We start from the raw sequence: 17,157 nt of genomic DNA, 5'->3' as shown, positions 1-17,157 counted from the left end.
TCTCTCGATTTATATACATATATGTTGTGTATGTATGTGGAAGAAACAAAAGATGCATATCTAAATATTCTTGATTTAAAAAAGTATGACAGAAATTAAATGTATTTCATATATGTTATTTACATTTATATCCATATGCATGTGGTGGACTGCACATGTTTGGGCAACCAAACACCTTATACTATATAACATCATGCTAACACATATGAGTAGTATATATCATCATCATCACTAATGTTTTCTATCATTTATTGTTATGTATATGTGTTACATATATATCGCTGTTGTTGGAACAAAACCTTGTATCTCCATTTTTGTTGTTTGTCAATTTGTGACATAATTTGAAAATAACTGTTGCTCTTTGCTCTTTGTGTGTAAACTTCATGATGAATGGACCAAAAGAAACAGCCCAAAATTACTTGGAAAAAAGTCTGGTTCCGTTGACTTACATTAAAAGTAAGGTATGTTTTTTCCTTCTCCTGTGAAGTTCTTATTTTGGAGAGACAAGGTTTTGTTCCAACAGCAGCGACATATTTCCTACAATATATCAACATATAAACATATGTTTCATTTCAAAATGGCCAATATCAAATAAGTTATCTGACAAATATAAGTTAGATATGCGAGAAATCCATATACACTAATATATCATATATCATTTGAAATCCATATTTTGCCATATATCAGATTTTCATATGGGTGAGTGCTAAAGCTAAATGTACCTAAACGATTACCAAGTAGCTTTTTATGCTAACAAATCTTTTCTTACATGAATAAAAAGTAAAAGTGAAAATGACACGTTGCTTGGAAATTTTCAAAAGAAACTAAAAAATGACAAAATACATGTAGACATACACTGTAGGCTAAATATGTATAGGTCAGTATAAAATGTGCTCATTTGTACAACTTCTCAACTATACAAACATTAGAACCTAAAAAGTCAATGTTTTATATCTAACTTGGTACCTGATGCTCCTCAGCTACTCCATTTGCTCCCGAATCCCCCTCCTCCCCTTCGATGGACTTCATCATGAATGTGCCTCAGCTGCTGCAAACTAAACAAGCATCCGAGCCAGGAAACTCCAAAGGTTTAAAACTCTGACGGGAACAGTGCACTTCCTGTAAGCTTATGACTACATGAACAACCAAACTAGAGAAGTGTTTCTAGCAAATGAGACAGTTTGAGGATTGTGAGAGTGCTTTTAAACGGTCTCGGTCACCAAGTATTAACCCATACCCATTAAGAGACCCCGCCGGTGCTCCATGCATAATCCCAGATAAAAACCACGTAATCCCCCCAATGCCAGAGGGAAATGCCACTGGGCAGCCCGACCCCTTGAGTGTTAAAAGACTAAAAGATCAGTCGTGTGATGGCAGCTGTGGCGGACGCTGGTCCTTGTGGGCCAGACAAACAGTAAAGGCTGAGCACTCAAGAGGTCACCCAACTTGACCTGCACAACCTGTGTGTGTTCTGTGAGTGTAGAATAGAGCAGGAGTCATTTCTGTACTCCTCAGAAGCTAGAAGTCATCATAAAGCCAGAGATAAACCAGGCAGATGGTGAAGAATAAACTGCCCACTCTGCAAAGCACTGGCCCACATATCAAATTTATAAAAAGGATCATTTCTTTGAAAAACATCACTAGGAAAGGATGTAAGTACTATATAGTGAACACTGCCATTGAAATATGGGTAAATAACTCAATGTTTTATCTGTTAGTGTCCATATCCAACATTTTTTCATTATATTTTTCCCTGAGAGGCGCCGAGACATTTTCCCATCTATGCACTAGATTAATTTAGAATTCCTTTTTATATGACAATTTCGAATCTCTCTTTATCTACTAGCAAAGTCTCCCAAAAGCATAAACGTGGGAAATTCAGCCCTGTTTTCTGCCTCATTGAGGTGTCCAGGCTAAAACACTCCTTATAACTTTGATGCAAATGGGCTAGGCCAAACTTTTGAAACTTAAACAGTGCTCACATACTACATCAAACTACATAAAAAGCAAGGAAATTCAGCTTTCCATGGTATAAATAATAGCACTGTATAAAGAAAGGCACTGGCACTGCATACATATACAGCAATGCATATTGCATACGGAAACCTGGCAAAATAAGGCATGTGAATAAAGTTTATTTTTAAGTTTTAACAAACAGACAAACAAACAAACAAACATTTCCCAACTAACGTGCGTGATAACATAAAGAAAAGTGCCGAAGTTTAGGATAAGACAACTGAAAGGTCTTAGAGGGAACACTTGATACCATCACCACAGCTCGTATAACTGAAGAAACCAGCCAAAAACAAAAGCTAGTGTGGAGTGGCCCTCACTGCTATGGCTTTTGCCAGCTTTCATTCATTAGCAAGGCACAACACAGATATTGCTTGCTCTTTTATGCAAGGTGCAGAGGCTTCATCTACATAGCTGAGAGAAATAAGAATGAAAAAGCAACTAAATAAAGGTACAGTAATATTATATGTAAATCCAGTGTGCATGTCTGAAGCCCTCACCAGTATCAGGATACAGGTGGGAAAGACATACAGTATTTCATCCATACATTGGCAAGACGTAACGGGTGGCTCTAGGAATAGTTTCCAGTTAAAGCATCATCATAAATGTAATTTTAAATTAATTAAATACCACAAATATATACACCATTTTGTTCACTCCAGAAATTTAAAATAAGAAAACTTTAAAAGACAGTGAATCATCAGTTTCCATGTCAAGATCAAACATAAAAACATGAATGGTTAACTGGTTTCCTCAGGCATTCATAACTTTAAAGTATCAGGCTTTCGATGGACAGCATCAGATCTATTTGGCTCTCACACAAAGCCTGCATCGCTTCTGTCTTCTAAGTAGACGCTTGGGCTGACTGGTCCAACTTCTTCAAATCATTCAGGAAGCTTGTTGGGGTCAGAATGTGGGAGGAACCTAGAAGTGGATACAAAAATATTTTTGTTAATGCATGTACTTGAACTTTAGTCATACAGTACAATGGAAATATTTTCAAAGGAACTGACAGACGCTTATAAATGTTAATTATATGACCCTAATCAAAATCCAAAAAACACATAATTATTAAATAATACCTTTGTGTGCATGCCCTACATTTGTTTTTGTTTAACTGTTTTTAAATTATTTGTAGAGATGACTCCACCCACCAATCAGGACCTCCCATTTTCCCTCGGTGGCTCTGGTGACTTCATAAGCCGAGCGCATTTCAGAGTGCGTCACGCCACCGATCACAAAGATGATGAGTCGAGGGCCGCTGTGGCACTCCGTCGCAGTCTTGTTTTTGTGCCAGTGTCCAAAACGTGCGCTGCTGGGGTTCAATTTACAACCACAGTTAGACAATCAGAGCTACAGTCAGCCATTTGTGAAGCTTGCACAATAAGTTAGTAAACTACTGATTCTTTATAACTGCTGTAGACAAATTCTTCAAAATCATAAACAGTTTCTTATTATTTACTGAGAAGAACATATTAGAAATCCACGCTCATCCACATCTGGGACAGTGAGTTCTGTCAATCACAACCCTCCCTCAAACAGTCCTGACTGACTGCAGAAAATGTAGAAGTATTTGAAGGCAATGTGGTCTGAGGTGAATCTACAGTTATACACAGGCTGGATTAGTTTTACTTGGAGAGATACGATAATTTAAGTAGGGCTGGCCTGAATTGTTTAAATGTGCTAGTATTCTTTTTTAATGTTGTTGGGTTATATATATCATCTATAAATTAACCACCAGGCCTTTTTCTTGGCAAGAAGGGGGCAGGGGGCAGAGGTTAGGGAACCAGCCCTGTGACCGAAAGGTCGCCGGTTTGATCCCTTGAGCCGACAGTACGTGACTGAAGTGCCCTTGAGCAAGGCACCTAACCCCAACTGCTACCCGGGTGCTGCGGATAGGGCTGCCTACACAAGTGTGTGCTTTCACTATGTGCCTAGTGTGTGCTTTCAGAGTGTGTATGTGGTGTTTCACTGCACAGATGGGTTAAATTTTCCCATTGTGATTAGGGTCACCTAATCAAAAAAAAAAAAAGGACCTGCACATCCATTTCTTTGAATTTAAGGCTTGCAAGCTGAATGTAGTGTGAATGAGTACCAGTTCATGAATTCCACATTATTAGGTTAATTTCCCCAATTAAAACTTGTTAAAGCAACATGTGGATATATAATGTAGGATAAAATAAAAATTGTAGCTCTTGCTGTATTTTTTAAATTGTGATTTTGATATTAAAAACAATTAATAATTCAGCCTTACTATGCTGGTATTTGTTTCTCTACAGATTGTAGCTTTAACTACAATACACTTTGCCAGTAAAGGCCTTTAAACAGAACAGTAATTGTTAATAAATAGAAAATGTTTAAATAAATTATAGCTAGTTTCACTTCATGCCAGGCATCCATTTCACATCACCTCAAAGTGCAATGAACTGCACCATTTTCCTTGTGACCACTGAAGCAAAAACAGCAAAGAAGGCCAAAAGTTATTTGATAAGACCTCAAATATGATCCTTATCCACTACTGCTTAGTAGGCTACACGCCTTACCCCAAAGCTGATTTCAGTTCATTTGAAACAAATTTCTGAAACAAATCAACCCTAAAGGTTTAAAACTTTGGAATGGTAGTCCATGCTCTTGCATAATCCGCGTACCACCCTTACCTTACTGCAGTCTGGGTGGTTGTGATGGGAGCAGGGTCTGATAGGAATGGCCATTGCTTCTTGTCCAACTTGTCCTCAATGAGGCTCTGAAGAGAGCCAGTCAGAACCACAATCAGGAATAGACACTAATACTAAAGAGATACATCTGAAATGTTTTAATTAAAAAGACTAAACAAATGTTCACCTACCTCCATGACATCTTTGAGGATGGGGGTCCAGCGGGACAGTTGGTATGTGCTTTCGGTTCGTTCTTTCCTTTCTGGCAGGCTCTTGCCAGCATTAGCACCCTGTAGAAAATGCCAGAAAATTCAAGGTCACCCAACTAGACAGCAGCTGTACTACTGTACCACTTTTAGCCTATTAGCCTATCCTTAGCTACTCACCCCAGCGATGATGGGGCAGCCCAGGTGCTGCATGTTGGTAATGATATTCTTATCCTGCTGTACGTCGGCATGCTGGATAAGCTTTGTGAGGTTTTCTTCACCAATACCTACGAGACCAACGATGGCATTTGAAACACCAGATGTACATTAGGGTGGCAAAATTACACCTAAAGCTGGCAACTCAGAAGAATCTATTTTAGAATTTTAGAATGTGTTATAATTAATAAAGCAATAAGCTATGAAAGGCAATGCGATTACTGCGATTTTACCACAGGAAAGGGAATTTTAGGTACTTTGCTTCGTGTCGTGCCTAAGAACACCGTTCCCTGTGGTAAAATTGCAGCAACGCATGGCCTCAAGTGGCTTACTGCTTTTATAAAACCAGCAGCCAACATAAAATATAACAAAATGTACAATTATTCAGAAAATAATTTTACGTTATTATTATTATTAATAGTCGACATAAGTAATCCACCAAGAAATGTAGTTCTTTTAGAGTGTGCTATCGTTGCCAAGCAACCATGGGCTGCCGATTCCATTCAGTTCTATTCAAAGTATTTTTGGACCATTTCTATCAGTCATGAAATATTCACACAATGTCCAGACAATAATAAAAAAAAAAAACAAAAAAAACATTTTGGTTTTGAGAGTGACAAAACATTGAAGTCAGGGGTATCATAGTACACCATGGCTACATTACTACACCATGAAGCCTTTTCTCTGTTTCTACAATACATCTTCTTGAACAGCAAAAACAGTACCATGTGTAGTGTCTGGTAGCAGCCTGGTACTCAGACACTCTGGTGAACCTACAGGAAACCCTGAAATCCTTACCCTTCTTTTTGTGGAAGATGTAGAGCAGAATGATACGGATTTTGTCATAGGGCTGAATCTCCTTGTTGAGCAGGACAGGAACGATGCTCTTCATGGCGTCTTTGATGGGCTCCCCCTCTGCATCAGATCCCATAGCGAGATCCTGCACAGAGAAAAACAGCACAGCCTCAATATAACTATCAATAAATTACTACAGAATGCATGATCACTGAAACAGCCACAGCTGGAAAATGGGTGGCCCACAAAAATCTGCCAAAACCACACTGAGAACAGACAGTTCAGGCAAATCCTGTTTATGCATAAACAAAATCTCAGCAAGCAAACTTATAATTGTTTGTTTTGTAATATTTTTACATAAAATTATTTATATGTAATTATATAATTTATCACACAAAGAATTACAATTCAATTCACATTTAGTATAGTCAGGTCCAAAAAAAGCAACAGCAAACAGCAGCAGCAGCCCGCAAGCTAAATAACACAGATATATATTTTTTCAGTGGGTGAAATTTCATATCACAATATTTAAAGATGTTTTTTCACAAATGACAACAATGCACTAGTACGCCACTTTAGAAACAGCCATCAAAAACTTTTGCTCTTACTGGACTATGGAAATAAGTAACTGTATTCATTGCAGTCGTGTTTTTCATGTTCAGTTCATGTGAACTCCTATTTTGTCATGAGCTGAATAAAAATACTGCTTTTAAATTGTTGAAAAGAATAAATACATTCAGATGACGCTTATTTGGTACACTCATACAGCTATAACAAAACACAACTCCTTCTTAAACTGAAAAAAAAAATCTCTCCTTAGGCTCAAATTAGAGCAAATAAGACAAATACGATTAATCATGATTTATTACACAAACTAATTTGATGAAGCAATTCATTATTTTAATCATTTGACAGCTCTAGGAAAACTATAACATGACGTTGTTCCTGCTGGCAATAACTTCTACTTCTAATGGATAAGCTCATCATTTCATTAGGCATGTTCACCTTCTGTGTTAGCCTGGCTGAAAAAGTTGTCTTTTTGTTTGATATTGGAAAAAATAACATACACCATAAAAGGTTTTTGTAAAGGTTTTTATAAAATACGGAATATGTTTTTCAAATTCTCAGAGGAAGCAGATATTGACACCTTGGTACAGTGACATTCAAAGTGTCAACATCTATGTGACGTGTAGAAATGTCAATGTTGTTGTTCTGAACAGTCTTTTTACATTCTGAGACAGCAGGAAGCTTCGGAAGGGGGTGAGATGTTTACATGTACTCTGACTTGAATGTATAAAATCTTTATAAATATGTTTCGAGTTTCATATTCTTATGAAAATGTCATTTATACTCCTTAGATGTTATCTTGCTAGTTTCAAAGTGTCTATGTTCATGACCAACATATGAGATGCACATTGTTAAAAACTCTAGTATGATTTTTGCCTGGCAGTTACAGAAAACACACAATTAGATAAGTACTCTGGAGGTCAGAAGCTATGCATTTGAAACAGAGATGTGAACCCAGCCTGTGTGACCAAAGGCAGATCAGATGGACAATCCATTAACGGACTGACAACAGCAACATAAAGCACAGAGTACAACACACTTGGGCACGGACACGAGCACTTAAGCCCACAACGCTGAAGGTAGAAGCAGTACATGCGTGATGGCTGAGTAAAAAGCTCAGCAGGTAAATCTGCTTGCAGGATTTCTAGATAATGGCAATGTAAAGCCACTGTGGTGTTAATGGCCTGTATTCTCAGGGATTACATAATGGCTTCCTGTACATTATCAGTGCAGTAACAGTAATATTTAGCCGTTTAGAGGCCGATTGCATAATATAACAATATTTAAGAGGTATAATAGTTTATGGTTTGAGAGGTAGACAGCACGACACTGGGCGGGAGAGCATCTAAAATGTTTCAAATGAGATGCATTGTCGTGGGTGGGGGAGGCTGCCATTAAACCACATCTGTTTGGGTGCTTATGTTCAGCTGTATGATATTATATAATAACACTTTATACAAAAGCAAAATTGTGCATTAAATACAAACAAACAGATTAAGAAGCCCTTTTTCTGCATTTCTGTATTGGGTTAGTCTCTACTCCAACCAATTCTTACCGTAATCTGCTACTGATATATACAATGTTTTGCAGATTTCAAACAGGAGAAAACACCCAAGCGAAGCCCATAACAGTGGCATATCCTGACACTGCATGCATTCTCAATGTTTGTGCACCACTTGCAAAACCCACTGTGAACAGAATCCTACTCAAATACAAATCACCTGCACTCACACTCAACTACCATAACTGATCCTGCACGCAAAAAGGTCAACAATGTACATATCTTAAAATGTACATACTAAAACCGGAGATACATATGGGGATACATGCATATCATAATACTGCAGCATATTTATGGGTGTAATGGTCAACATGTTACAGTCTTAAACTTTATATTTCAGAATAATTTGGCCTACACAAAACAGTGGAAACATTCTACGTGTGGAAATTCTATGTTTTTATACATCCAAGTTGGAACTCTGTAGAAAGGAAATCTTCTTGTAGAAGTTAGGTTGGCTTTACACAGTCAATCTTTCATGCAACTAGTTGCATCTTGTGAGCTGCCTGCAACATAATTTGCATGCAACACATTCAGTTACTCCACTCACCAAATGAGCAATTCGTATTTTTGTATATATATGTGTGTGTATATATATATATATATATATATATATATATATATATATATACATACATACACATGTGTCTCTTTTATCTATTCATGGTTCTATATATTTTATTTTTTCTCTGTTATGTTTAAAAACTCAAGTGGGCATTATGGTAACAGTCTATTTGTCCTAGAAGCACAAGAAGTTCACTGAGGGTCATGTCTCTGTCTCCCCTGTAATAATTTTCATTCTTTGGATCCCAAACAAATCTGAGCTCTGTGTACAATTAGGGGGCATCAAGAAATGAGAAAATGAAACAGTAAAACAACAACATATTATTCTTAGTCTTACACTGGTACCACATCACTATCACCAACAATACTGCTACATAAATACAATATCGGTATCGACAGGTTCCACAAAGTTAGACCACCTGCAGCTGTTTCAAATGAGTTGAAGGACACTTTACATTATGCAACTCAAGTACAATTTAGTTTCATGTAGGTTTCAAGTAATTAATGTTGCATGAGAGTTACTGTGTAAAACTAGTGTAAAGTTCAAGTAGAATTTCACAATATTTGAAATTTCTGCATAATTAAATGATAAGATGCAAATCAGGATTCAGAGTGGTGTGATGTGAAATTTTCTGTTCTAGAGAAACAGTGTCAGAGTTTTTTTTTTACAGTTGTGGGATGAACTAGACCTCTGGAGAGTCTCTGAAGGCTAAAAGATCAATAAGTTATTACACAAAATTGTATGATTAAGCTGCATTATGTCTGAGACACTGCTTTACAACATTTTTGAGAACCATTACAAATACATTCGCTCTACAATATGTTTATTTTAATCCATTCATGGTGAAGAGCTACATGCTGGGCAAAAAGGCAAGAGAAGAAAAGGCAAGAGAAGAAAGTGAGGCAAAAGATGAAAAGGCAGGGAAAAAAGTTTTCAGATTTATCATTATTCTGCCATTGCCAACATTACATATAAAAAACCTAAAAGACGTGTAGCTTCATTTATTATTTTAAGTAAATATAAAATGATAAAATGGCTATATTTGTGTTGTAGACATCACAACCCCTATGAAGAAAGTGGTAAGTTTCTCTCCAGTGCAACATTTCACATCAACACATTGTGACTGACTTTATTTACATCTCAACAACTGAAATATGCAGATTTAAATTTACCTTTTCAAAAGCTGGTACAGGTCTGCACAAAACTGAAAACTGTACTAGTCTGATTAATGAAGTAAAAAGCACTGACCTGCTCCACCTCACAGAGCTTATCCAGAGAAGCCTTGAATTTCTTCATGCAGGCATCAGCCAGGTTCAGATGAGTGGAGTACTGTAAATCAAACAAGCACATCTCATCATCAACTCCATAACTGATAAACTGTCTATGGGTGGTAAATACTGGTGGAAACTATGATGCAGAGAAAAAACTGACCAGGCTCAGTTCTTTCTGATATTGTGGCATCTTCTTCAGCATCTGAGAGAGGTCTTTGATGTTGGCCTAAAAAAAGACAGACATTCTAGATTAGAAGCAAAAATGAGGTTGAGATTAGTAAAATTTATGGGTTAGCGAGCTAAAATTGGGTTATATATATATATATATATATATATATATATATATATATATATATATATATATATATATATCTTGACTTTGACACTTCTTTTGACTTTGACACCTTTTTCAATTTACAAACCGAAAGAGGCTGTGGTTAAAACTAAAAATGACTGCGACGTTAATAACATGCTTACAGAAAGTAATTAAAATAGCCAATGAGCAGTCTAGCTTTTGGTACAAGCGTGCTTATTAGCTCTCCAACACTACTTAAGTTTAAGTTTGAATTACATGCAATTTTACAGTAGTCTATAGAATTAAAGTTCATTTGGGCATGAAGGTCTGACCTGGCCCTGAACCAGACACTACATGATAACATGAAGATGAATAAATCTCAATGCTCCACCATATGATTACTATACCAAGTGATTTTTGAAGCTAATGCCTTCCACCTGTCAAGCTCTCTTTATTCTAGTGATTCACTTCAGGCAAAAAGTTTAAAGGTGATGCTAATTTAGCAAAATTAAATAACAACATTTTATTGCTGAAGAATATACATATACTGTCTCGTAAAGTATCCAAACACCCCTAATCAGTGAATTTACATAGTGTGTCAGTGTCTGTTAACAAAGCACAAAGGTTTTGACTAATGTCTGCTGCAGTTGAGTGCATCTAATTGAGTCTTCATTGGTTTTGTTGCTGGTGATTCTCCTGCAAAGCTTCAGTCACAGCAGCTCTAATCATATCCACCTGATTCTCACATTCAGACGATCCTGAAGCTTTGATGAAGTAAAACAGGTGTGATAAACTGGGTATGAAAGAGTGATTTATTACATTTATATCACTGTATTTTTCACTGTTCTGACGATAACAATCATATCATATCATAAAATCACAAACAATCGAATAATAAATTGATAATAATAACAATAAAGCCACAAAATATTATTATTATTAGTGTTGCACTGATACCACATCAGTATCATCACCAATACTAGTACATAAATACAATATCGGTATCGAAAATAGAGAATACTGATACAAAGAAGCAATTTCAAATGCAGTATTTCCCGCTTGGCCAGCATGAATGAGACACAGACTTTAGGATGTAACCGCCAGGTTAAGGTTTGCATTCTTGTGATTGGTTCTTATCTGGTATTCACTCAATTCTATATAAAATATAAACTATTTTCAAACAGTTTTGAATAATCTTGGATTTTAAGGAAGAGAAAAAGAGCTGATATCAGTGTATCCTTAATTATCATCGATTTTAAAACAATACTAGTAATAATAATTATCATTATTATAATTATAATAATAATTCATTCTTAACTGAACAACGTGACAGTTTGAATCTTAAAGCTTTCTTTTCTATATTGTATCATTATAGGCACTCTTCTAAAGTTACTCCTTAGAACCCGTTCTTTATTATTCTCTCATACAACCTCTCCTCTTATTTGTTTTCACCTCCCCATTTATCCATGATTCTATTTTGATCTCTAAAATAATATTTAGATACACTGTTTGCTGTATCTAACAAAAGCAGCTGGTTAATCCATGTTTGCTAAGTTTACCACTGGACTCCGCCTGTTGGATGGGTTTTATAAGCTGATTTGCTCTCTCATGTTGAACAACAGTTAGAGTTACATCGTTTTGCCCATAAAGCACAACATCAGAGTGAAAACAGAAACCTCTGCAAAGGAAAATCTCCCGGTATGCGGCTATACCTCCCCACCCTGACAACAGAGTACCTTTAAACATGCTATTAAAACTCAGTATCTCTGTACCTTGTCTGTGTTCATCCTTTTACTCTCACAAAAGGTGCGCAGCAGCTCTGTCACTTTCCTGCAATAGACAGACAGGTAGGCAAGTTTAGCTGAATGAGGACAGGTTAATAAGAGAGGTTTTCTAAAGGGTGAACCACTCTTACTTGGTGACGTCGGCTATGTGCATATGTCTGAGCTGAACCCACAGTTCATCATCCTCATCCAGCAGAACTTCCTTTGCCTTGTTTTCCCCAAGACCAGTTGTCTCATACCTGTCACAAATGTGTAGATAACAGAAAGAGCAGATTGCAAGCTTTGTCCAGCAAGTCTTTATAGACCTTTGCAGCCCTACTATGAATGAAACTGATCTACATGAAGTGCTGGGTTTAATTTCAATTAGGGAACAATTCATTGCTTTTATATAAAAAAAAAAAAAATGTGATCTGAAAAGAGCAGGAGCTGCAACAAGTGGGGGAATTTAACCTAACAACACAGTGTTTGTGAGCTGGCAATCTAGAACACCAGGAAAACATGGATACGCTGGTGTTCTTGGTAAAATAATGCCATTAAAACATACCTGGTATAATTCTCAGCATTTGCATACAACTGATTTATAAAAACTAAACGTTCACAAACTGCATACCTCGTACATCAGGCTGGATCTACAAACATTTTATATCACTTATGATTCACTAACAAATTTTCACATAGATCATATCTGTACGTAAAAGTGATTCGCAAATGAGGCCCCTACAGTTCAATTTATTGTAAATAATCACATTTAAATCACACTTACATTAAACTGTAACTACATATTTTCCACAAAATTTTCAGCCCTAAGAACAACAACATGGGTGGGCAATATGACAATTTTTTATCACTATCATGATAAACTACATCACACTTCATCCCTATGCACTTTAAAGAGTATATCATGAATATGATCAGTACTTAAAGAACAGTGTTTAACTGCATGTTCCATTACAAACAGAGCATTAATCCTGTTTAACTGGATTTAGTGCAGTATGTGACATGTTGAATAAAAATCATTATACTTATGATTTTTAAAGTTGACACTCCTGGTTCTTTTTTGTCTGTTCCAACTTACCAAACCTCAGAAAACTCAATATTGTAATAAATACTGTGATTGTATATGTTTGCCATATCACCCATCCCAAGTGGGAATGATCAGGGAGTTAACAACCTTGCCATACATTATTTAAAGACACACTAATTATTGAGAAACATGAAATGAAATGTGATATTTTACCTGTAGATATCTTGGTCAATCTCCAGCAGGTCATAGACCATAGCCTGAAAGGTGAGCTCATGCAGGAGGGGAGAGATGGGGTCATAACCGCGGTCAACAATCAGCAGCTGAGAGCGTGCCTTGTCTGTTCCCTGTGCACAACATGGAATCAAAATCCACATTTAAAGACTTCACTATGCTACCACAGGCCTGAAGGAGCACTGAGATTATTTTTTTTCTAGCTGACACTGAGGCAGTGAAAACCAATGAGGATATGCTTACTTCATAAAAGGCTCTGAATGTTGGATTACATTACATTTTTAAGGGAAAATCTACAACTTTATTCCTGACTACAGTTTCACATGTACCTGTGAAAAACAGGTTTTAGCAAAAGCCTACTAGCCTTTGAGTCAGACACAATTGGGATTAATAGCAAAGCATGCAATGCATGCATTCACAAAAGGAAGGCTGTTACTGATGGTGGAACATTCAGTTTCTATAGGAAAGGATAAAGATGAGAAAGGAAAGGAAAAAACACATTTAAAGAAAAAAAAAAATAGAGGGCTAAAGAAAAGAGAAGACCGAGCGAAAGAGAAGTAAATAAATGAACAGCAGGCCTTCAGATACGCACCTCTAGCTCAGGGAAGTATCAGCTGAGAGAGAGAAGTAAATGAAAGAGAGAAAGAAGACAGTCCAAAATAGAGCATAAGAAACAGCACCACAAAGGCAAGAAGTGTGAATTAGAACAGCGGAAACTCAACTGGGTGTGATGTCAAGTGTTAAGGTCTCAAATATGTTTAATAAAGATATTTAAAGCTATGTACTAAACTGGTATCATCACATGCCTGCACTAGCCTTATACTGGTGTTCCAGAAACACTACATCTGTACATATAGATGTTTTAGCATGTACAAGGTCTGAGTGGTCAGACCGCTGCATAACAATGATATATAATGCCCCACCTCTCCCATACTGGGGTTGTCTGCCTTATGTGCATTCAAGCGGTCCAGCACCATCTCAGCCAGCTCAGCATTCTCCTTTGGACCCCTGAGAAGGACAAGAGTAGAGGAAGAGTTCTTCAACAGGAAACAAACCACAGAGCTCCAGAATAGGCAACTGATCAACAACTGCTGATCAAGACTAGGGCTGTCGCTATCAATTATACGAGTATGAGTATGTTCACAAAGTGATGTTTAATAGGCTTTGCAGAGCCTCTCAAACATTACAAAATGTTTAATTTTTTAAACGATAAACTAGGAAGCCTTTAAAAACGACAAACTATTTTAAGTTTTTAAGACCTTATAAGACAAAATAGCCCCCAAATTGAACATTTTTACCACATTAACTACTATTTTATCATTATTGACATTCCATAAAACTCAGAAGACACGTCCAGGTTCACTGGTCATTTTGGATGGTAAATAAAACGGCTGTATTTGCGCTGAAGACATGGCAACCCCTGGTTCCTATTACCACCACTGCACAGAAAATCAGTGACAGTCGGTATGTTTTTTTGATAATGCACCATTTCACAAGAACCAACTCTGAATGACCCTGTTCATATATCAGTGATTATTATAAATTATGCAGAAACTGTGAAAAATTTTTCTTTTATCCTTCATAAATTTTTTTGAGCAGGTTTAATTGGGTAACTGTGACAACCTTTACCAGGACTAAGCCTAAGCCTTTATCAAGAACAAAAGTGGGAACGGGGTAGAAACGTACTGGCGGTAGCGGATGGCAGGGTATTCCTTCAGTGTGTCACACAGCGTTGCAATCTGCTCTGCCACGCCCTCCATCATTTTGGAGCGCTCGTCCTGGTTAGTCCTATTGGGGCTGTAGAACAACTCCAGTGAACTGGGATCATCCAGAGAGAACACCTACAAGGGGGACAGAAACACAAACAAAAATTGGTACATCTTTGCCTCAAAAGCCTAAACTGCAGACAATGAGGGTTAAGATGAATTCTTCATCTGAAGACACTATTCAGTAATAACTGTGTCAGTTATGTGGTTATGAGAGTGAGGAACTTCTACCAAAACCAATCACAATTGCTTTTTACATGACCGTTTTTCCATCCTCTCTCTATTAAACAGACTGTTTTGGTTACTGTGCCTTTAAGACAGATATATGTAAATGTGCTCTGTGCTGAATGGCTGCCCTGCACTGTGCATTAATCAAAGCAAAGTCCATGATGCAACACTTCTTATCATTTTAGACCCATGAATGGGTGGCGCTAAACTGCTATAGGCTAAATAAGTGGATATATGTAGTATATATGAAGTTCTGGTATTTATGGTATCACAAAAACTTAAAATGGGTTGTTTTTTAGCTTGATTTCCATATTTGGACTGTATGGGCAAGGAGAGAATTGTACATACTGAAACTCTAACACTGCTTACATACTACTGCAAAACAAAGCCTTATTAGTGAGAAATTTGTTGTTTTTCCCATGATATGGGCCCATGACAAAGGACCCCCTCCCACAAAAAAAAAACAGAAACAAAACAAAAACACATTAAATCCACACCTGAGACTCATATGGTAAGAAAGCCACATTAATTTCCTTCAGTGTCTTGATGACTCTTGCCACTCTTGACTTGGCAATCTCAGCAAAAAGGCCATCTGGACAAGCTGAAGATCAAGACAACAGGGACAATGTCAGAACATGACATCAAAACATTCTGTTACATACATGGATAACGAACTCAGCTAAAACGCTGAATGTATAAGTGAATGTAAATGCATTCAAATTATAAAGTACACATATATGAATATTAGAGGCTGAGTATAGTGAAGAAAACTGCATTAGGTAACAGTAGCAGGTGTGGGTGAGATATCTTACAGTCTGTAAAGAAGATGTGTGCAGCCTTGTACGTAAAAGCTGAATCTTTGAAGTCACTGACCAGGGCATGAACTGACTACATGGGGGGGGGAGTGAAACATTTGTTATGAAGGCTGAAAATGAAATGTGACTGGAAATAGTAAATACTTTATTCAATACCAAAAGGTATAACTCATCTAAAAAGAATTAACCTTTTGCACAGGAGAGATGAGGTAGATGGCCTCCAGACTAGAAATTGGCTCCCTCCGCTTGTTGATGTCCTCCACAACTGAAAGAAATGACATACAGACAGCTTGTTAACACATCCAGTATGCTAGATCCTGCTAGATCACTGCAATAAGATATAAAGTCATTCATCGGAGTGGTTTGATGTAAAAAAAAAACAAAAAAACAAATTGCCATTCTAGAGAAACTTACTGTGTCAGAATTGTTCACAGTGGTGGTGACAGGACCTAAAACCACTGACACATTGTTTTATGATAGTTTTAGGATAACATTTTGGCCTCAAATGTATTTTTTAAAATATGTTCATGACAGAGAGGTACATGGAGGACATTGAAAGGCAAAATTGTGTTTAAAGAAAATGTATTTTTGAGGATTTATCACTAATTTACTATCATTATTACATATAAAACACTCAGAATACACATGTAGGTCACACTGGTTATTTTGGACAGTAAATAAAATGGCTACATGTGTGTTGTAGACATTGTGACCCCTGGTTCTTACAACCACCACTGTACAATTCACCATTTCACACTAAACCACTTTGAATGACTTTGTTTACATCTCAACAACTGAAATATGCAGAAAAATCTAAAGCTAAAGGCTGCCACACACAGGCCAAGAAGCTCCGCACTGCATCGGCAGAGGGTCTCTGCCGCCAGGCAGCATATACAGTGTAGAAGATGCATCGCAGAAAAGCGCTGATAAAGCTCAAACTTATTTTACACTCTACTAATTTAAATTGTTTAAGTTTAAGTTTATCTTAAAGAATTTAGACTGAAATCTTTTTCTGTGCAAAATTTAAGCCACATCACCTACTCAGGATATGTGATCTAGGTCTGGGTTTAATACCTTACAACAGACAGATGCTGAACAGCGTCACTGTCGCTGCTCACTGTCTCTCGAAGTGTCAGGTGTGGTAGCCTGTAGCGAAGATCAAGATTCCT

At 37.0% G+C, this 17,157-nt stretch overlaps 1 protein-coding gene across 2 annotated transcripts in view; it reads right to left on the bottom strand.

Annotated features, from left to right (window-relative positions):
• Positions 1-2,115: 2,115 nt before the first annotated feature.
• Positions 2,116-17,157, bottom strand: part of stxbp2 (syntaxin binding protein 2) — a 17,893-nt gene continuing 2,851 nt past the window's right edge. Inside the window, exons 4-19 of one of the 2 annotated variants that reach the window (XM_036567495.1) lie at positions 16,177-16,253; positions 15,986-16,061; positions 15,671-15,774; positions 14,866-15,020; positions 14,103-14,187; positions 13,162-13,292; positions 12,056-12,163; positions 11,913-11,970; positions 10,006-10,071; positions 9,823-9,903; positions 5,888-6,029; positions 5,054-5,160; positions 4,859-4,957; positions 4,671-4,756; positions 3,168-3,325; positions 2,116-2,937 (exon numbers count right to left, since the gene is read on the bottom strand). In XM_036567495.1, the coding sequence (XP_036423388.1) occupies positions 2,858-2,937; positions 3,168-3,325; positions 4,671-4,756; positions 4,859-4,957; positions 5,054-5,160; positions 5,888-6,029; positions 9,823-9,903; positions 10,006-10,071; positions 11,913-11,970; positions 12,056-12,163; positions 13,162-13,292; positions 14,103-14,187; positions 14,866-15,020; positions 15,671-15,774; positions 15,986-16,061; positions 16,177-16,253 (1,613 nt within the window). In that variant the 3' untranslated portion in view covers positions 2,116-2,857. Of the gene's footprint in view, positions 2,938-3,167; positions 3,329-4,670; positions 4,757-4,858; positions 4,958-5,053; positions 5,161-5,887; positions 6,030-9,822; positions 9,904-10,005; positions 10,072-11,912; positions 11,971-12,055; positions 12,164-13,161; positions 13,293-14,102; positions 14,188-14,865; positions 15,021-15,670; positions 15,775-15,985; positions 16,062-16,176; positions 16,254-17,157 lie in introns of both variants that reach the window. The other variant, XM_036567494.1, reaches the window with a different exon arrangement.

The sequence above is a fragment of the Colossoma macropomum genome, unplaced genomic scaffold, assembly GCF_904425465.1.
Source record: "Colossoma macropomum unplaced genomic scaffold, Colossoma_macropomum, whole genome shotgun sequence".
NCBI classification, from domain to species: domain Eukaryota; kingdom Metazoa; phylum Chordata; class Actinopteri; order Characiformes; family Serrasalmidae; genus Colossoma; species Colossoma macropomum.
Note: the sequence above shows the minus strand (reverse complement) of the source record. Positions and strands in the feature narration are given on the sequence as shown.